Here is a 23,152-nt window from a genome sequence, read left to right on the forward strand (position 1 = left end):
TGAATTGATCAAAATGACCCTCATCGGGTTATAGTCCATCTTTTTAATAATGTCCGATGAATCTTTAAGTTATGATTCCCTTATTTGTGCTTGTTCCCTTTTTATTTCCATGAATTTCTAGTTCTCAATAATTTCACAATTAACCCTCAACTAAAGATGTCATGGTATCCCACACGAATTTAGGGTCGCAACTGAGCTAGTAGTCGCTTCCCGGGTCGGTCACCCATCATCAACACTCTAGACTCATTTAACCTATTTATGCTTCATTTCTCTTATTTTAATCCATCCTCATTCAATCTTTATTAATTTTATTTATGGCTCTTCTATGTGAATTAAGTATAGTCCTAGACATTCTAGCCATCCGAACAGACACTAGTTACCAGAATAGTAGAATATATGGACTACTTAATATGAGGGTATTACAAAAGCAAATGTGATGCTTCTACATATAGAAGCATAATTAGAAGTCTTCTCTATTTATCTACAACAAGGCCAGATGTCATGCATTCTGCTAGCCTCCTTTCAAGATTTATGCAATAACCTAGCAAGCCACATCTTGGTGCAGCTAAGAGAGTCCTTTGATACATTAGAGGCACAAAAGATTATGGTATTTGGTATCTGAAGAATGAAAGTGAAGAATTAATTGGCTATGCAGATGGTGATTTGGCAGGAAGCATTGATGACTCTAAAAGCACTTCAGGGTTTGTTTTTTCTTTTGGAAGTGGTGTGTTCTCTTGGAATTCTAAAAAACAAGATGTTGTTACTCAATCATCTGCTGAGGCAGAGTACATTTCAACTGCTGGTGCAGCCAATCAAGCAATTTAGTTGAGGAAAATTTTATCAGATTCGGGACAAATCTAAAGAGAAGTTGCTGTTATTTTGGCGGATAACAAGTCTGCTATTGCTATCATAAAGAATCCTGTCCAACTTGGGAGAACAAAACATATCAATGTGAAGTTTCATGCAATCAGAGAAGCTGAAAGGAATGGTCAAGTAAATTTGAAACATTGCAATTCAGATGAACAACTTGCTGATGTAATGACTAAGGCTTTAATGAAAACTAAATTTGAAGATTTGAGGCTGAAACTTAGAGTCTCAAAGAGAAATCTCAAGGAGTGTTAGCTGCTGAGATTTCTCTAGAAGACTCAAAATGTAATGATGTTTTTATTTCTTTTTTGATAAGTTAATTTCAGTCTACAAGTAAGTTTATTACTTGTTAAAGTTAAGATGTAGTAGGTAATACTCTCTTTTGTCTAATCATGTACTTGTCAAAGCTTGTATAAATTATCAATTATGAATGAAAAATGTAGTGAACCTTTTCCAGCAATTGTAAGCTCTGTTTTTCCTCTCTTCCTTTCTGCTTTCCTTAATTTTTATGACAGCAGCAAAGCTCTTCTTTGACCAGAAAAATGAAAATGAACCTCACAAACGAAATTGAAATTAACAGGAAAATGAAAGAGAGACTTATCAGCATCGCATACAATCTGAAACGTAGTTTCTTTTTTCCTTTTTTAAATAAGATTATTATTCCTTTGTTAAAGCCTAAATAAACAAAAAGCATACAATCTGAGCTAATTAGCTTGAATCATGTTGTTTGCTGTCCATTGCCGGTAGCAGAAACATCAGGTGAAGTGTGAGAAAATGTGGCTGATAGTTTCGGAGAAGCAAGATAGGCTAGCGGAGGCATTTCTGACGGAAGGTTAGGCAGGAGAGCCTCAAAATTAAGTAGAACATTAGCAACTTCCCATATTGAAGGTCGAAATACAGGGTCAGGATGAGCACACCAGAGACCAATAATCATCAATCGCTCCATTTGCTGTTCATCAAAATCTCTGCACAATTTTGGGTCAGCTGCTTCGAGTAGTTTTCCCATTCCATAAAGTTTCCAAACCCATTCAACTATTTTCATTTGGCCTTCTTCGAGTTTTGATTCCAGAGCTCTTCTTCCACAGGCTATTTCCAAAGCAACAACACCAAAACTGTATATATCAGATTCTTTGCTAGCCTTCCCTGATGTAAAACATTCCATAGCCATGTAGCCTACGGTTCCTGCTGGAATTGTGATTTGAGATCCTTTTCCATGGTCGACAAGCCTAGCTAACCCAAAATCCCCAAGTTTAGCATTGAAGCTAGAATCTAACAAGATGTTGCTTGATTTGATATCTCTATGCAGCACACATTGATCACCTTCTTGATGCAGATAAAGTAACGCGGAGGCCAACCCTTGAGCAATTTTGTACCTCAAATCCCATGTCAACAAGCTTTTCCCTTTGAACAAGTGGGATTCTAGGCTACCATTAGGCATGAACTCATATGCAAGTAAAAGCTCTTTTTCATGGCACCAACCAACAAGCTTCACCAAATTTCTGTGTCTCAACTGGCTAATTACCTTCACTTCTGACCCGTACTCCTTAATACCTTGCTGAGACACCTTTGATACCCTCTTAACAGCTATAAAGTAGTTCAGGTCCTTAAGAAAACCTTTATAAACAGCACCAAAGCCTCCTTCTCCAAGCTTCACCGTCTCTGAAAAATTACTCGTCGCATAAGCCAATTCCTGATATGAAAAGTTCCTAGGCCATGCTCCGTTTCTGAAATCATCACCGAAGGACACATTGATAAGAGGATCATCTGTTACTTTCTCCTTCCCCTTCTTTATCTTCAAACGAAATGAAATAAAACCTACGAGTACAATCGAAGCACATGCTCCAACAATCAAGCCAGTCACCGGTCCAATTTTATCTCTTCTTTGTTTCTGAACAAGAGGATCTGATGGACCTTCAGCATTCGGGAAGCCCACATCAGCCCATGGAGGAGGGGAACGATCACCATTTTCAACAATTCTTGAACTTGAAATGAACTCCCATGAGGTGATTCTATTTCCTTGACCAGGATTTCCTGTGCTGGAAGAGAAGCCGAAAGTCACCCATTCAGGCAAATACACGGCCAAATCAATTTCAGCTGAAATGTAGCCATTCTTAATTGTCTTATTGTCGCGATCAATAAAGCTGAACTTGACTTTTAACACTTTCTGGCTTGAATCATATGTAATCCGAACAACTGTTTTACTCCCTGTTGTTGCTCCACTGCGCCAAGTCCTGTTCACTATAGATATCATGGAGTTGACGTTGAAACCAATGTGATCATATGGCGGATCCCAATCATTATGGTAGGTATCGAACTCCACTGCAACGAATTTATTTACTTTAGGGTTTATTGCTCGACTATTACTTCTGACCAGACCAATACCGCCACCACCTGTCACGTTAGGAGGCATTCGTGAGCCATTCGGAGCCAGGAAAAATGTTATCCCATCACCATATTTGGGGAAGCCTCTTGAATCGATGACAAAGGAGAAATAGGTAGTGAAGTTGGTAAGACTTCCTGAGGCTTTGTCAAAAAGATGCAATGGTTCTGCATATGTGGCTCGACCAAATTTCGCACCTGTTTCCTTGCCAAGCTGCATTGAGATGAGCTCAATCTCTCCATTGGTCACATTCGCATCTTCTTCTGTGAATATTTGAGGATCACTTGAACTAAAGCTGGTAAATTTGAAATTCAATGAGGAGGCAGAGGCATTTGGACTGATAGGAAGTGACAAAATTATTATGTAGAGATTGAGAATATGAATCTTTAGCAATGAGAGACGAGAATTCTGGAACTTGAGAGATGTCATAGTTAGGAGTTAGCTTAGGTCTAGCTAGTAAGGGAGGGATAGATGGTGTTCAAAAGGCTTGTTCTTTTGCATCAACTTACTAATCAGTCATCAGTCATAAATAATAATAATAATAATAATAATAATAATAATAATAATAATAATAATAATATATATCCCCAGTTCTTTATTTTACGTATTAGGACACCCCATTACTATTAAGGTCTTAAATTTTTGTCTTTGTCTTAATATTAGTTAAGACAAAATAGCTAGCATGGCAATTGGTGATTTCTTCTGTTTGCCTTGTGTAACCTTGGACTGAATCAAAGGTCTTCAATTATTTTCGCTGTTTGCCACTCTAATCTGCAACCAGCTGGCCCTGACAATTTCTGCTTTTGGTGTTTAGCTCTTTGTTCCATTTGCAGCATTCGGCTTCATATATATATATATATATATATATATATATATCATTTTTTTTTTCTAAGTTTAAATGTAGAATTTAAGATATTATATTTTCTATCTATATTTAAAATTAAATCATAGGTCTATATTGAAACATAAATCAATTTTACTGAAAATTTATCTAACGGTATGAATATATTAAAAATAAGTATGTTATAAAATATGTTAAATAATAATATCTATTTGCAAAAATTATTGGCTATTTAAAAAAATTATAATATTGATGAGTTGTCTATAAAATATTAATTCTAATTTAACAACTATAATAAAAAAACAAAGGAAAATAATTTGATTTTGTGATATTAAAATAATATTTTTTTTAATTATTAAAAAAGTTTTTTATTCTTCAGTAACATACATATGATTTTGAATTTTATTAATGTTTCATATATATATATATATATATTGATGCAGCGAGAATTTATTTTACTTGCGCATTACATAAATTATTTATTATTTTATTTTAATAATATAATTTAATATGTAATTCCTATATTTTACATTTTATAATTATATAAAATTTTATTATTTATAAAATTTTTAATTAATTATAATTTTATTTTAAGTGTTAATAAATAAATAAATTGATTAATAGATTTTTTGTTATTTCTTAAACTTGTTTAATATATATTAAAAAAATTAATAAAAAAAATCATATGCCATATGATGATTTTTAAAATATCATTATTAAAATTTTAATATTTTAAATATAAGATATGTTTTAAAAAAATGTTTAAATTTTATAAATAATTTTTAGTGAATAATTATTTTAATATATTTTTAAAAAAATAATTTACCTTTTTCTTAATAAAAAATTATTTTTAAAAATATATTATAATATAATAAGCATAATAATGTATGGAATTGTAAACTTAAAAATTTTAAACTTCTTAAAAGTAAATAGAATTTTAGATAATTATTTTATTATATATGAGATAAGATTTTAGCAATTAAAATTTAAAAATATTTATATTAAAGTAACATTTAGTATAAGGGACAATAGAACTTTTAATTCTCTTAAAAAATTTTACTTTAAAATCAAAATTTAAAAAAAAAATACCTTTTAAATAAATTATTTTATAAACATTATAGATTATACTACAAATTTTTCATTTAGTTCACTCAAAATTTAATTTATAATTAAAATAAAATTAATATTAAATCAAGATGTAATAAATTTAAATAAAAAATAATTTAATAAAATATAAAAAATTTTAAGTAAAAGAGCCTAATACATGTATAAAAAAATATTAAAAATAAGGTGAAAAAAAAAAAGTGTGGCTCAAATTTGAAAGTTTTGCTCATGATTGAAATAGCCCGTCCAATACTTTCATAACGGGCCTACTTCAAACTCAAATTATAAAATTGGTCCAATTGGGTCCAATTTCAACTTCAAATTTCGTGAGATTTCAAGTTCAATGAGAATCTATTGTCATTTAAAACAAAAAACAAAAAAAACAAAAAAAAAAAAAAAAAACTAACTAAATTGAAGTATAAAAAAAAATTCAGTGATTTGAATTATTTTCATTTAAAATTCCATAATTTTGATTGTTATATTTTAATATTCAGTTATTAAAAGTGATTAATAATTACTTCAAATTGTAAGTGATGCTTAAAAACAATCCAAATCACATATATATATTTGTTACATTTTTCTATAAAAAAAAAAAGATTTTAAAATTTATAAAATGAAAGAGAGTTATGTTTTGTTGTCTAATTAATTCAATAAAAAAATATTGTAAATTTAAGATTCAAAGGAAAAAAAAAAAGATGCCTATTGTGCAGGAAATGTCAAAGTAATTATATTCCAAAATTATCATATATTTAAATTTTTAAGATTGAAAATAATTATAATCAAAATATCAAAATCAATTCGGAAGTTTTTGGATTTTGTTAATCTAGAGTAGTTATTGATAACCAAAAAAGAAAAAAAAAATCAATTTATAGTCAATGTATTTTATTGTGGCTAACAAAATCAATTGTTATACAAAATCTGCAAATGCATGGAATCGTGTTGATATCATTCTCACGAAAATCGTGTTGATGAACAAATTATGGTTATTTCAATTATGTAGCCTATCAAATATTGACTAAGTAAATAAGAAAAAAATGAAGCAGATACAAAAAGTACTTATTAAAGCTAATTTAATCTAAACAAATATATATCAATTAATTAAAAGATATTCCAAAGTTGGGTTTAAAGCCAAATCCATTAATTAAATCAAAGTATTATAATAGCCAACTTTGAAATTAAAGAAACTACTCTGTTCAATAATACAAAGAAAATTATGAAATAAATCAAAGAAAACTTAAAAAGATGAAGGAATAGAGGAACTCAAGAATATTTGCAGCTTTGATGGTGAAGAAATCTCAGTGGGAACCTGCTTGGAATGGAGAAAATCTCATGTTCTTCTTTTTACCGTCCTTTTCTCCTTCCAAAATCCTAAGATTTTTCCTCTTTGCTCTCCTCCAAAAACTCAAAAAAGATATGTTTTTATACTGCCAAAATAGAAGCCCTAATATGTTAAAATGCAGAGCAGGTCTGAAAAAGAATCACGCTAAAATGCTAAGTTGGACTGATTTTTAATTTGCACGACCTTTTATAATTGCATGCTTCGATTGCACAATGTTATGTAATTGCATGCTTCAATTAGACTGCAAGAATTTGTGTTGGTGCTTTTGTCAAGCTCACGATTATATAAGCTGGAACACAAAGTATTTGCCCTCATGTAACTTTTCTTCACAACTCCATGGACTTCAAATCAACATATTTCTCTTGAAATGTTAAATGAAAAAAAAAAAATTATACTTGAAATTAACCTTAAAAAAATACAAATCAAATGCAGATTGTAAAAATATAGAAAATTAAGTAAAAACATAATTAAAAGAGTATAAAATAATTATTTACGAGGGCAAAATGATATAAAATGAATCCTAAATGCTTATAAAATATGAATGCAACATCAAATCTAAGATTATAAGGTTTGGATACAGTTGCTCCCCATTTTAAAAATTGGAATATGTGATTAAAATTAGAATGTTTAGATATAGTTAATAATTAACGAAAATGTTTAGATTTTTTTTAATTCAATTAAAAAAAAGGACAAAAAAAATAAAACTATATATTGGGTTCCCATTTGAGGACAATATCACAGAAATGTATACAGCTTGGAAATTGCATTAATGAAGCCTTTTTTCGAGGATTCTCCTTCATTTTAATATAATATATTGATGTTGAACAAATCTTTACTTACTCCTTTGAAATTTTTAAAATGGATCTCTATGTGTGAACACCTTCTTTTTTAATGGAAAACCAATAAACTCTTTCAATCAATTCCATGATTTATATATTAAGAATGTTATCAACCTTTTGCTAGGATATTATATTTCTACTTTTTTTAATTTTTTAAATTAAAAGTTTATTAAATTTGCTGTTTATTTTCTAATGAAATCATAGGACTATCATTAGCCCGTATATATATAGCCGTTAAAAAAATTCTAGTCAGGAAGAAAGGACAAAGTTTGAATAGGAGTAGAATTTCCCTTAAGGGTTAATTAACACTTAATTATTACAAGAATGCAATTATAAAGCAAAAGAATTATTTTATTTCTCCCAATATGGAGTCCATTTGCTAGCTAAGAAAGGACTATGCATGCTTAATTTATAATATAATCAGAAAAGAACAGTGAATATATAGTTCCTCAAGTGTCTAGACAGGCATCATCTATATCTATATATATATATATATATATATATAGAGAGAGAGAGAGAGAGAGAGAGAGAGAGAGAGAGAGAGAGAGAGAAGTGGAGGAAGATGAGAGTTTGCCTATCAATTCTCAAAAACTAATTATCTCGCATTTTAAAATGTAATAAAAATATTAAAATTATAATTGAAATAGTTATTATATGAAACAATATTTTTTTTAAATTGAATAAAAAATAGAAAGAATAGGTATTTAACATGAATTAGTTATTTCAGTTTCACTTTATTTCATAAAATAAATAAAATTCTGAGTTATAATGGAAGTATTTCACATTTTGATGTAGACGTTATTTTACATTGATCTGAGATAAGAATTTTGTATTAAATATAATACTAGAGCAAATCTCTTCCCCTTGAGTTAGTTTTGGGGTAAAATTAAGTCTGATTCATTTTCCTTACATAGCATCAGAACTTATCTTATTTTAATGTCGAGCCATTGCAAATATGTTCACCTGTAAATTTCACGCTTTAAATATTCATAATTACATATAAGAGGGGCATGTTATCCTTTTTCAATTTGAAATAAAAACTTCACGTCAAATATAAGATTAGGACAAATCCCTTCTCCTTAAGATAACTTTTGACTTGAAATTAGGAATATGAAATGTATATTCTATTTATATACTTCTCTCATTTCATAATAATAATAATAATAATAATGTTGTGACTGCCTAGAGTCCTGAATTTCATTATATAATCATTGTTGTAGGCAAGTGATCCACCCAGCTATCAAAAGTTTTATATATATATATATATATATATATATATATATATATATATATATATATATATATATATATATATATATATATATTCATTCTTAAAGAGAAAATTAAACTATGTAACGAATATGTCTGTTTTTATTATGTATTGGTTATTAAAACTATCTTTATAAGTATATAATTTTCAATTTAAATCCTCTTTCATTTCAGCATCACTTCTTCCCAATCTTAATTTTTATCCTTTGTCTCGCATATACTAACAAGTTTGTATTTGTTGTGAATATTTAATTAAGTAATTGATTATTTTTTTTATTTTTTAGTAAATTACAGGTATATTTTAACCCACTAAATTAGGCCTACTCATGTTAAGGAGGTTCATTATTGATAACCAAAAAAAGTTTAAAAAAAAAATCAATTTATAGTCAATGAATTTTATTCTGGTTAACAAAATTAATTTTTATGCAAAATCTGCAAGTGCAGGGAATCGTGTTGATATCATTCTCACCAGAATCGTGTTAATGAACAAATTATGGTTATTTCAATTATCTACACTATCAAATATTGATGAAGTAAATAAAAAAAATAAAATTCTAGTTAATTATTACAAATATATATAGCCGTTAATAAAATTCTAGTTACGAAAACAGGACAAAGTTTGAATAGAAGTAGAATTTCCCTTAGTGGTTAATTAACACTTAATTATTACAAGAATGCAATTACAAAGCAAAGCAAAAGAATTATTTAATTTCTCTCAATATGGAATCCATTTGCTAGCTAAGAAAGGACAATGCATCCTTTATAATATAATCAGAAAAGAACAGTGAATATATAGTTCCTCAAGTATCTAGACAGGCATCATCCATATATATATATATATATATATATATATATATACATTGAGAGAGAGAGAGAAAAGTGGAGAAAGATGAGAGTTTTCCTATCAATTCTCAAAAAGTAATTATCTCCCATTTTAAAATGTAATAAAAATATTAAAATTATAATTGAAATAGTTATTATATGAAACAATATTTTTTTTCAATTGAATAAAAAATAGAAAGAATAGGTATTTATCATGAAATAGTTATTTCACTTTCACTCTATTTCATATAATAAATGAAAGCCTGACTTATGATGGAAGTACTTCATATTTTGATGTAGACGTTATTTTACTTTTGCTCTATTTTGTATAATAAATAAAAGCCTGAGTTATGATGAAAGTATTTTATATTTTGATGTAGACGTTATTTTACATTCATTTAGGATAAGAATTTTATACAAAATATAAGATTAGAGTAAATTTCTTTCCCTTGAGTTAATTTTGGGATAAAGTTTAGTCTGATTTATTTTTTCTATATAGTATCAAAATTTACCTTATTTTAATATTGGGTCATTACAGATATGTTTGTCTATAAATTTTACGCTTTAAATATTTATAATTAGATATAAAAAGAATATGTTATCCTATATTAATTTAGGATAAGAATTTTATATCTAATATAAGATTAGATTAAATCTCCTCTATTAAATTGGCAATTGGCTTTTGATGTGAAGTTAGAAAGATGTTATGTGTATTCTATTTATATACTTCTCTCATTTCATAATAATAATAATAATAATAATAATAATGTTGTGACTGCCTAGAGTCCTGATTTTCATGATATAATCATTGTTGTGGGCAAGTGATCCACCTAGCTGTCAAAAGTTTTTTTGCTTGTGCTTTACAATATATATATATATATATATATATATATTCTTAAATAGAAAATTAAAATATGTAACGTATATATCTGTTTTATTATATATTAGTTATTAAAATTATCTTTATAATTATAAAATTTTAAATTTAAATCCTCTTTCATTTCAACATCACTTCTTTCCAATCTTAATTTTTATCCTTCACATGTACTCACAAGATTGTATTTATTGTGAATATTTAATTAAGTAATTCATTATTTTTTTTAGTAAATTACAAGTATTTTTTAACTCATTGAGTTAGGTCTACTCGCATTGAAGAAGTTCATTATGGAAGTAAAGTGCTCTCAACAAAAATTTTTCCCATTCATAAGGATTGAACAGCAAATTTGTTAAGAAAATTCTTTACCACTCATATCAACTCATTGGTAACCAATTCATTATTTTACTATTGCTTATTCCATTTGTTAAGTTGCATTATATTTTTTATAGAAAAATAATTAAATTATATATTTTAAAAATGAAAAATTTTATATAATTGCTATAAAATATAAAGGTGCATGCGTCAATATTTTTTTAATAATGTGGATTAAGTCTAACTTCACTTAAAGGGGCATATATAAAGCATTTTTTTTATATATATTTTATTGATGTGAAACTTAACACACTCAGTAGTGCCTAGAATTGGACATTTATAACTTAAAGTTTTTAAGGCTGAACATTTGTTGTGGACAATATTAAAGTTGAAATTAGCTTTGATATCACAATAATAAATTTTTAAAAAATAAAATTTATAAGAAAAAGTCACTATTTTTTTGCAAATTATTTTACCAACTTAACCATTTTTCGAGTTGGTAGCAAATCAAAAAATTTACAGGCACCTTAACTAGCAAACAATTTCACTTGAAGGCCTTAATTAGACTTGTTCAAGGATCAGTTTCTGTCTGCTTCTAAATTGGAATCGCTGATTTAGTTGACTTTGCAGTTCAACCTAGTTTTGTTTTAAATTAGTTTCAGTTTGAGACTATTTTGGTTCAGCCTTAGGTATCAAACAGTAATAAATTTTAGAGAAAATTAATATTTAATCTCTGTCTTTTAAAGAAATTAACTATTTGATCCTTGAATTTTAAAAAATATACTATTTAGTCACTCTATCAAATTTTCTATTATTCATGTTATTCAAAATACTATTTAGTCTCTCTATTTTAAGAAAGCTAATTAGTTGATTCCTATATTTTAAAAAATATTATTATTTAGTCTCTCTATTTTAGTGAAACTAATTAATTGCTTCATATATTTTGAAAAATATATTATTGGATAAAAATAGAAATTTTACTATATGGAGATTAAATCTAAATTTACATTTTTTTTTAATTTTCAATTCATTAGACATCATTTTTGTGTTTATCTAATGGAAAATAATTTTCTTTGATTACTAAGAAATTTAAAGAAATTTATTAATTTTTTGCGTAAACAGCTTATTTCGTTTTTATCAACAGAAGAAAACAAATAGAGAATAAATGGGAGAATGGTGCAAAATAGAGAAGAAGAAATATAGAAAAATGGAGAAATAAGGGAACATAAGAGAGAAATAAGGAGGATGATTAGGGTAATTTAGGTATAAAAAATAATTATAGAACTAAATAATTAGCAAAGTCAAATTAGAGGGACTAACTAATATGTTCTTTTTCAAAATATAAGGACTAACTAATTAGTTTCACTAAAATAGATGGACTAAATAGTAATGTGACTAATATTGACTAACGAAGAAATTGACAAAGTGACTAAACAGTTTAACAGAAGCAAAATATAGAGATTAAACAGTATAATTTTTAAAATAGAGGGACTAAATAATTAATTTCACTAAAATATAAGATTAAATAGTAAATTACCCTAAATTTTAAAATATTACTTATAAACTAAATAATTTAGGTGTTAATATAAAAAATTAAAATGACTCAAATATAAACTCAATATAAATTTTAGAAAAACAATAAAAAAAATTAAATTTTAAACTGGGCCAAATCTGATTTAGAATTGTCAATATAAACCGGTTTATTTCAGGAAAAAAGTCCTTAACTGATCCCCAGATCTCGATTTAAGGCCCTAATAAACTGTTGATCAGCATAATTTTGGATTTGATTTGAACCAATCACGGTCCAATTCAGGGACGAAACTGACCCTTGGCTTGGTCTAGTAATGATAACAAAAATGCGTAAATCTTGAGATGAAAACATGGGTTATTCCATATAGAGAAAAACTAGAGATGGCTCGTCCATATTTCCAAATCACTTGCGCAGGCCAAAAACTAAGGAATCAACAGGATTTTAATATAAAATTTTAATATTACAAGATGAGAATATACATATTTTATTATTAATTGCTTTGGCTTTTGGACTATATATTAAATAGAATATATATATAAGGGAGCTCGTACAGGCTGCAGGTTAAAACTAAAATGATTTAAAGCGCATGCAGATGCAGGTAGGTGAAGTGAGCACTGAGCACGGCAGTGGCTTCTTGTTTTGGCTCGATAATGCAAAGCTGCTCTTTACAGCTAAGCAATTTCAATTATAAAAACCTCTTCATGAAGATCCTCCTCGTATCTCCTCTCTTTTATTTAAATTGCAGCTCCAAGTGGGAACCCTTCTATATTTTAAATGCCTGCAAAGTTAAACTAATTTCTAACTCTCACCATAGTACCCAAAACTGTCATATTAGACAATATTTATTTATAAAGATTTAAATAATTTATACCCAACAAGCTTTACAACAATTAATGGACATCCATATGGGTATTTGCTAGACTACTTGTTTTAGGTAACAATGGCTTTGGATCTTTTCCTTGGATGGTAAAGGATAGGAGTTCCTTTTAGCTAAAAGAAGGAAAAGAGAAACAACAACCCCCTCTTAAAAGTGATTTACAAACAATTTTACTTAATGTTCAACTTATTTCTATCTATTTCGAATATTTAATTAAGTTCTTTTATCACGCTGAAGCAATCACTTATTAATTATCAAACCCTTTTTTTGAGATGTGAAATATTTTAGTTTATCGATTTACAGTCATTATATATGCATACATCATCACGTGAATGCACTTAATTGATTGCTTATTAATTATCGAACCCTTTTTTTGAGATGTGAAATATTTTAGTTTATCGATTTACAGTCATAATATATGCATACATCATCACGTGAATGCACTTAATTAAATTAATATATCTCATTATTTTGACAATTAAAATTTCTAAGAGCAATCAATACCATACACCCATTAATCCAAAATGTGAAAGCTTTCACCAATGAATTAGCAATTGATTGATGGTTTCTTTCTCTACATTTTACCATAAAATTAAATGGAGAGATCCACTGGGGCATTTGCATGCATATTATGTATATATATATATTTTTTGTTATTTTTGTAGCTTGAAATTTGGATATGTTTTTCATGATCCGAACTGTGACCCGACCCGATCGTTTTTCTCGCTGTGACCCGATTGGGATAAAAAGTGAGATATGTGATGATTACGGATGGTACGGGTCGATAAGCCCGAGCACGAAGCTCACCACTAATCTCTTTAGGGGTGCGGGGACAACGCCCCTGCGCTATGGACCAGTATAAATATTATAATATTTTATCATTTGCGGTAGAGTTGTGAGATATTCAGAAAACACACTGGGATTAAGGTTTGAGAGTTCTTATTGATTGTATCTTGCTCTTTTCATTATAGTTGAACTTTTTTCTCTTGTCTTGCTCGTGGACGTAAATCTTACGGTTGAACCACGTTAAATCCTGTAATTTTTTTTTTTAATATTGTATAATTATATAATTTGTGTATATACCTTCAATTTATTTGTTATAATATATATATATATATATATATATATATATATATATATATATATATATATCTTAAGTATTATCTAGAGTATTTGATATCTTAGGTAATTAAAATATAATTTCTATTTTTGAGAGTAATGGGAAGTTATGATGATTGAACACCTGGCCAAGCTCTTTGCTTAAATCAATGAAAATTGGAATTTTTCACTTAAAGAAAATGTATAATGGTGTTTAGTCCGAGAACCCAATTGGTGATTAAGGAAACATCGTATCTCCTTTGGACAAAGAAATCTGGCTCACGTGGCCCTTCACCAATCAAAATTTTTCTTCATAAAATTAATCCAACTACTTAATTTAATATTAAATGGCTTTTAGGTGTATTGGGTACATCATTAAGTTCTCATTAAAGCGACTGGTGATGAGTTGCTTCTTTTTATTATTATTTTTATTATTATTTATATATTTATTTGTTCTCCCACTTTAGGTTAGAAGAAAAATTCCCAAATTAGGCTTATCATGATTCGTTTATTTCGTAGCGTAAAAGTGAAAAATCTTAAATATAAGTGTTTTTATTATTAATAATTTATTAATATTAAAAATCTTATTTATAAATATTATTTATCACCACCGACAGTCTACTTAATCTTCTCACACTTTAAAAGTACGATATGTCAAGAGATTTAAGTTCAAATCTCTCCATCTCTCTTCTAAAATTATTTACTTTTATGATCAAGAATGCTGAGCGCTAACTCCATAGATGGAGCTAAGAAATTGAGTTAGTAGATTCAAAAATTATTTTAATTAATTTAGATGAAACAATATATTATTGAAAGAGGACAAAAAAACATAATAATACATGTAAATTTTTATGTGTAATAAGAATAAAATAAAAATTAAAGAAAATTAATTTTACAAAACAATAAATTCTTACAATAATCTTGAATTTATAATTCTTCTTAACAAATTTTCATTTTTTTGAAAATCTTGAATGATCGTTTCATTATCAATACTATCACAAATATTATTTTTTAATATATATAATTAAATAATCATTAAATAATCGATCTCTATTCAATTCAACAGTCAAGTCTTACACCATTTTCATTGTAAAAAAATATTCTTTCAACATTTGTAATTACAATATATAATATTAGGGAGAACAATTAAGGTGTTCTTAATATATAATATTAAGAACATTTTTTTAATTAACTTAAAATACAGATAAATATAGAGAGAAAATCATTAATAATTATTATTAAGATCTTCATCCATAAATTTGACTTTTTAAATTATGTATTTTTTTAAAAATTGTTTTTTCACCTATAAATTTAATTTTTTAAGTGATTCTTTATGACTTTTAACCCCTCGTCGATATTGTTTGCAATACTTAAAAAGAGAATATTAACCTTGAGATACTATATTAATAATAACCTTCTTTAAAAATTAAAATTTATAAAAATAACATTTAATCCTTAATTTTTTAACCTTCTACTAAACTTATTCTAATCTAATATTAAATAACTTTTAGCTCTATTAATTGCTTAGTCTCAAAGAATTGCATACACATTAAATCTACATTGGTGAATTAATTGAATTGCACATTATTTAATACTAATGTTTATTATTTTATTTCAGATTAGTCAAACACTAGCAGTGAGACTTTTCTCAACATGATAACCCTTCCCATTTTTTTTTTATTTTATGTTAATAGTAGTTAAATCTATTTTCTTTAAGGACAAATATGTATTTATTGTCTCAATTTCAAAGGATTTATAATTAATTTTATTGGGTTTTGTGTGTTTTCTTACTTTGTTGTTTGATTACTAGTGCAAAGAAATTGACAAGACGATTATCAAAAGAGACTTGTAGAAAAATGTAGAGTTGAAAAAATACTAAAAATTGTTATTGAGTGTAACGTGTGGCTCTTAATTGTCTTCAAATTAAAATATGTAATTATTCATGATATATTTGATTTTTAAATTTTATATTAAAATTTTCTAATAGAAAAGGTCAATTTTGCAAGAAAGTCCTGCATTTTTAAATTTTATTATTTTTACTTAAAATAAAAGTTTTTTACTTTCAAAAGAAATATAATTAAATACTTAACTTGTCATATCATGAGTCAAAAATGTTAAAAAAAAAAAAATTAAATCCTAATGACCTCATTTTCTGTTTTTGTTTAAAAAGTACTATCAAAATTTAAATTTCAAGCAAGTTAAATTTTAGAAAATAGTTTTTAAAAATAAGCCACTTGACTTAATAATAAATTGACACGTGCCACATTAAAAGATTAAATTAAATATAATTTTTTTTTTAAATTATTAATTAATTTACTTTAAAATTTAAAATTAAATGGTATATATTTTTATAACTTTTATCAAATTCAAATTAATTATATCAATTGCTATTTAAAGCAATTGAGAGCGCTTTACTCCTTAGTAGGCCGATCTAGCATGAATGTGATTCGTCCTAATCCATTGGGCATTGGGCTGGGATACTAATGCAATATATAAAAATATAAGATATTATATTATACATTCTTATAAAAATTATTTAAAGAAAAATAATTAATAATAAGAAATTAAAATTTAATTTAATTTTGATATTGCATAACTATTCTGAATTTTAATATAAATTTAAATTATATTTAACATAATTAATTAAAAAATATTGTTAATAAAATTTTATAATATAAGAAATAAATATTAAATTATATTATTAAAATAAAAAAAAATAATATGCATAACGCTTGAACAAATTAAAACTGCATTATTAATACAATTAAAACTCCAATAACCTAGAGGAGCATTATTTTAAATCTTAATGGATCTACACTTATTAAAATAGTGCCATTTTTCCAAGGCAAATCCCAAATGTTTATGTATATATTGCAAAAATAAAAGAGTTAGCTAAAACGTTTTCGAAAAAATAAAAAAATTAGCCAAAACGTGCGATTTAATCAAACGATTTTTACTATAGAATTAATTTAATTTTATCATAAAAATTGAATTCAAATGAATTCGTAAGAAAATTTATGTAATACTTCTTAAAACGATAGAATATATTTAAATTTTGTTGTTTGAATTAATCGCTAAGTGTAATGAATATTTATTTTCATATTTTATCTTTATTTATAAAGAAATAAACATAATTTAAGTATGGAGCCAGTGGTGAATAAAAAAAAAAATCTAGAGTCAACATAGAAAGATATTAATAATGACTTTTTATTAACTCATTAATTTTTTTTAATTGGTCATAATGTGAAGTGATGAAATTGAAATCCATTCATTTTTTTTTATTAATTGCCTTGTGAGATGAGGAATAAAATATATATTATATATACATTAATTTTATTTTTATGTAAAAAATATGATAATTAAATTTATTAAGTGCCAATTTAGATATATAAATATTAAATTTTTAAACAAAGATAAGGTTCAATAATTAGTTCAGTCATAAAAATATATTCTTCATAAAAAAAAAATTCAATGTTTAAATTTAAGAGGGGCCGATTTATAATAACATACATATTCATATAGTAAATTCAAAATAAATGAGAGGTCAATCGATCCCTAAGAGTATTTAATTGAAAACTTTATTAATGAATTGAATTCTTGTAAACTTTATTAATGAATTGAATTGAATTCTTGAAAACTTTTCACATAATTATATTTTTTGTACTTGATTTTTATTTCTTTTAAAATGAATTTGTTTTAAGTTAAAAAGAATTGAATACTTTATATTTCATCTATTAGGTTTCGGAACATGAAAATTGACTCCAAAAAAATCAATTGAATTGAATTCTTGTAAAATTCTAATTTTCAACTTAGGAGGTTAGGTTTTCAAACATAAAAATTGACATAAAAATTTGATTAAATTCAATTCTTGTAAACTTTTAGTTTCTAAATAAGGGGGGTAAAAGAAGTGAATTCTAGCAAAGTTTTAAACCTTGTTTGGTTTAATTCAATTGATAAAATTCATTTCATTTGTAAATAAATTCTATAATAGAATTCATTTACAAATGAATTTTTTTTTGGTATATTTTATATTAAATATAGAATTCATTTTAAGTAAAATGAATTTTGTGTTTGGAATAAATAAAATAAAATGATATATAATCACTGAATAATTTTGTCACTTGAAATATATATGATTTTAAGTTTGAATTTCATTTGCAAATTTTATCAATTTTGATGAAATTTGGTTTAGTTATAATAAATTCCATTGAATTGATTATTAAGAATTTCAAATTAATTTTCATTTAAATTAAACACTAAAATTTTATATTTACAAATGAATTTTACAAAATTTCATGAAATTCATTTATACCAAACACTACCTTAACTTTTCAAATATAAGAATTGATAAAAAAAAAAAAAAAAAAGAATTGAATTATTTCATTTTTAATCTTTCCAAACACATCTTAGCTTCTAGTTTGAAAATTACAAGTTTAGAAGAATTTAATTAAGTTGATTTTGTTGTCAAATCTCATATTTAGAATAAAAGAATTAATTTTTTTTTAATTTTTAAAATCATTAAAAAATATAAAAATTCAATTAAATTATTTTCTTGGAAACCATTTATTCTAAAACAAGCCTAATAGAATTTTTAATGCCTAAACCTATTAAAAGGTAAGAGTAAATTTATATATAATAGAATAAATTTATACCTCTTATATAAAGTCATAGTATAAATCATCCAAAACTTAAAATAAAATAAAGATTAACACTTAGTTTGGATGATTTATAGTTTGACTATATATAATAGGCCAACAAACTACAAAAAAAAAAAATTAATTATTAATTTATTACCTACCTTTAACCAAATTAAAATCCTGTTTGGAGTACAATATACCATATACATGTTAAACAATATATTGAAAATTTTATATTGAGGCTTTGTTTCGTGGGTTTCACAGAAAATAAATTATATATATATAAATATTTTTTATGAAAATTATTTTTAAAGAAAATATTATTTTTTATGAAAATTATTTTTTAAAAAAATATTTTACTTTTATTAAAATATTTTTTTATTATTTAATTGTAATATTAAATTAATAGTAAATGTTTATACATGTATATTAGATTAACACTAAGACCCTGTTTGGTTCAATTCATTGATAAAATTGATTTCATTTGTAAATGAATTACATAATGAAATTTATTTACAAATAAATTTCTTTGTTTGGTATATTTTATATTAAATATAGAATTCATTTTAAGTAAAATGAATTTTATGTCTTGAATAAATAAAATAAAATAAAATGATATATAATAACAGAATAATTTTGTCACTTGAAATATATATGGTTTTAAGTTTGGAATTCATTTGCAAATTCTATCAATTTTGATGAAATTTGGTTTAGTTATAATAAATTTCATTGAATTGATTATTAAGAATTTTAAATTAATTTTTATTTAAACCAAACACTAAAATTTTATATTTACAAATGAATTTCACAAAATTTTATAAAATTTATTTATACCAAATACTACCTTAATTTGAATGGAAAGACTTAATTCAGGATTCCATTCCTAGTACTTATAAAAATAGAGAAAGACTCCGATGCTTATTGTAAATATCACTCTATAAAATCTACATTACAGAAAAATAAATAAAAAAGAAAATCATGCATTCGCATCACTTGCAACTTTGCAATAAAAATTCTTTAATTTTTAAATTTTTATTTAATAATTATACATTTATATTTTTTAATATAATTAATTTTAATTGATATTTGAATTCAAGACCTTACAATTTTGGAGACGACTCTAATACTACTAAACTAAAACTCATTAGTATCATATATTTATTTATGATGTGTGAACACATGCTGTGTATATATATGTATATATATTTAAAAATTAATTTTTTATATAATAGATGATCAGTGATTCCACTGCAAAATATATTTTTTTTTATTTTAATTCAAATCCTTTAATTTATAAATTTTTAATTAATTAATTAATTTTACATTCATTCACATTGTATGAACACTCATTAAATAATTATAATTTAACCACAAACTTCACAAAAGAGTTTCTCAAAAGATAATAAATTTTAATGGTCATTAAGTGAATTGTCCGACACTCTTCAACTTCGTAATAGTTTAATGGTCACTAAGCAAATTGCACGCTCCACTCTTCAACTTCATAATAGTTTCATCAGATAATCTCTAAATTTAAATTTTCTATTAAATGAAAAATCTAAACTTCACATAGCATTCTTGTAACTCTAATTAAAAGAGAGAAAACACTATAAAAACTCAATATTTACTTACAAGAACAGATATGAGAATTTACTCTCTAATCATCTATGAATAATTATTTTTTTTTTAATTTAAATCCTTTAATTCATAAATTTTTACTTATTAATTGTACATTCATTCACAGTGTGAACACACATTATATAATGTCGATATTAGTTTAAAATTAACCACAAACTGCAAAAATGTTTCTCAAAAGATAATAAATTTTAATGGTACTTTGCAACAGAACTGACAGTGAAGAATTAAATTATTTCTTTCTTCTTAAAAATAATATTTTACAAATATAATATCGAAAATGTTCAGGAAATTTTGAAGACACGGAAAAACATATGCGTGCGGAACATGTTCAACTGTCTTTCCTTTCTCTCGAAAAGGTTGTTCAATCCTTTGAAAAAAAAAAAAAAAAGTTGTTGAATCACTGCTTAACTACTCTAATAAAAAAATTAATCAATAAAACTAATGGGATTTTTTTAAATACATTATTTTAAAATTTATAATATCGTGACACTCTGAACTTTTAAACGTTACGTGATATAACTCAACTAATATAAAGTGAAATCAATATATCTTTAAAACCAAATGTAAACTCCAATCACTTTGATATAATAATTTATTTACTAGTATTTGAAAAATATCTTAATTTCACTTTTATAAGAGTTGAGATGAATTATGAGACGTTAAAGAAAGTTAAAGTGTGTCATAAAACATTTTATAAGAATTTTTTTAGTAACATTTAGGGACAAATTTATATATTTAGCTTTTTTTTTGATAAATTAACAATGGGATTTTTTTCTTTTAATTTAACTTTATTTATGTGAAGAAAATAATACTAACACTAGCAATAGTTTTCTCTCTCTCTCCTTTTCTTTTTGTTCCTTCTTTTCCCCTATGGAATTTTACAATGGATTGATGGTTGACAGTTGCAACTTCCAACCAACAACACAGAAACAAGAAACAGCATGATATGGCTTTTATTCTCTCTGTCCTTAGACTCTGTTTTTTAGATAAACTAATTTTTCCTATTTTGGAAACCTTACTATAATTAAAATGCATAAGATTTGCTTCTTGGGCGCTCATTTCTCAATTTTGGTAATGGGAAAATTTGAAATTATTCATTAATTAATTAATTATTCATAGTACGATTGGAAAATTTCTCTCAAAGAAGTAATAATATATAGTCAACTTGCTTATCACGAGTCTTATTTCTACGATATTCAATAAATCCTTTTCAATTTAGATAAAGTTGGCAGCGAAAATCGATGGTGATATTCATTAAGAAAATTCTGAAATTTTATTATTGGTGCTTTCTATTCAACCTCTGAGTGGTGTAATTGGTGTAGTAGGTTAAGTACTATGCAATCAATTAATATAATATTAAATAATTTCCCAATTTTTTTAATATATATTTGTTTATTTAATGGAGATATAAGCAGCTATATGATAAGATATAACAATTTTTTTTCTCACCATATGAATAATCTTATAATAAGCAGATGAAGAAATTTGAACTTGATATCTCTTTACTCTTTTTCACCTTAGACCAATCACACTACCTCTAATTGGTTTTTTAATATGTATCTTTAATTAATATTTATGTATTTATAGATATTATCTATATAAAATTTAATAATTATATGTCGTTAAAAGAAAATAAAGCTTTATTTATTTTGAGAAAAATATATTCTTCTGTAAAATATTTTTTATATTTTCTAGCATTTGAGCTAATGAAAAATATTTTTCTAATAAAAAAATAAGTTACTTTTAAGGAAAACAATTTTCTTCTTTAAAACAAAAATTAAATTATTTTTAAATAAAATGACTTTATCTTTACATGAAAAATATTTTCTTAGAAAAAAATTTTCATAAAAAATATATTTTATATATAAATTATTTCATATGGCTGAAATTTTTTTATGCTTAATCTGTAAAGAAAATTATAACTAGTTTTACAATTATCGTATAGATGAGGGAGAATTATTCACATCATTGTCATTGTAGATTGCATAAACTAGCTATTAAAAATCAAAAGGATTTTATCATGCAAAATTTTAAAGTTCAAAGAGTTTTATGTCACAATTTTTAGTTTAGGGACAATTTTATTATAACTTCTAAAGTTCAGGAATGACTCTTGAAATTTGTCCTTGAAAATTAGATAGAAAATATTTTATGTGTTTGGTGTATATTTATAATGATAAATTTTCTACATATTAATTTGATCTAAAAAAAGGTAATATAATACCTATAAATCAACAAATATATAAAATTTATGTTTAAAATTAAATTAAACCATCATTCATCCATAAAGAGATAATAAAAAATTATAAATATATTTAAATTAATAGTAAAAGCTTGAAAAATAATATTACAAGAAAAAATATCATATAAAATAATTATGCAAATAATAATAAAAAAGCAAATATTATTATTAAATTAAATTAATAAAATACCAGCCATTCAAGGAAAATATTATATATTAAAATAAGAGAAAAAAATATAAAACAGCGGAAAAATACTTCTCATTGTCAAATTCAAAAGCATTTTTTTATTTAATTTTTTTTATAATTTTAAATAATAAAAATATGAAAAATATTTTTTAAAATAATATCCCCACAAAAAAACCAAGCTTAAGTATGAGAAAAATATTTAGCCAATAAAAAAATAAAATAATATATAATAGCAAGATAAATAAATAAATGCATAAATTAAAGCGCAACATCGCCCATCGGATTTGGAACGAGCACG

At 25.1% G+C, this 23,152-nt stretch overlaps 1 protein-coding gene across 1 annotated transcript; it reads right to left on the minus strand.

The window, feature by feature from the left end:
- Nucleotides 1-1,575: 1,575 nt before the first annotated feature.
- LOC110638683 (L-type lectin-domain containing receptor kinase IX.1-like) lies at nt 1,576-3,684 on the minus strand. The gene has a single exon (XM_058152042.1). The coding sequence runs from the start codon at nt 3,674-3,676 to the stop codon at nt 1,586-1,588; it is 2,091 nt and encodes a 696-aa protein (XP_058008025.1). The 5' UTR covers nt 3,677-3,684; the 3' UTR covers nt 1,576-1,585.
- Between the last annotated feature and the right edge of the window lie 19,468 nt (nt 3,685-23,152).

The sequence above is a fragment of the Hevea brasiliensis genome, chromosome 8 (genome assembly GCF_030052815.1).
Source record: "Hevea brasiliensis isolate MT/VB/25A 57/8 chromosome 8, ASM3005281v1, whole genome shotgun sequence".
Taxonomy (NCBI): Eukaryota; Viridiplantae; Streptophyta; class Magnoliopsida; order Malpighiales; family Euphorbiaceae; genus Hevea; species Hevea brasiliensis.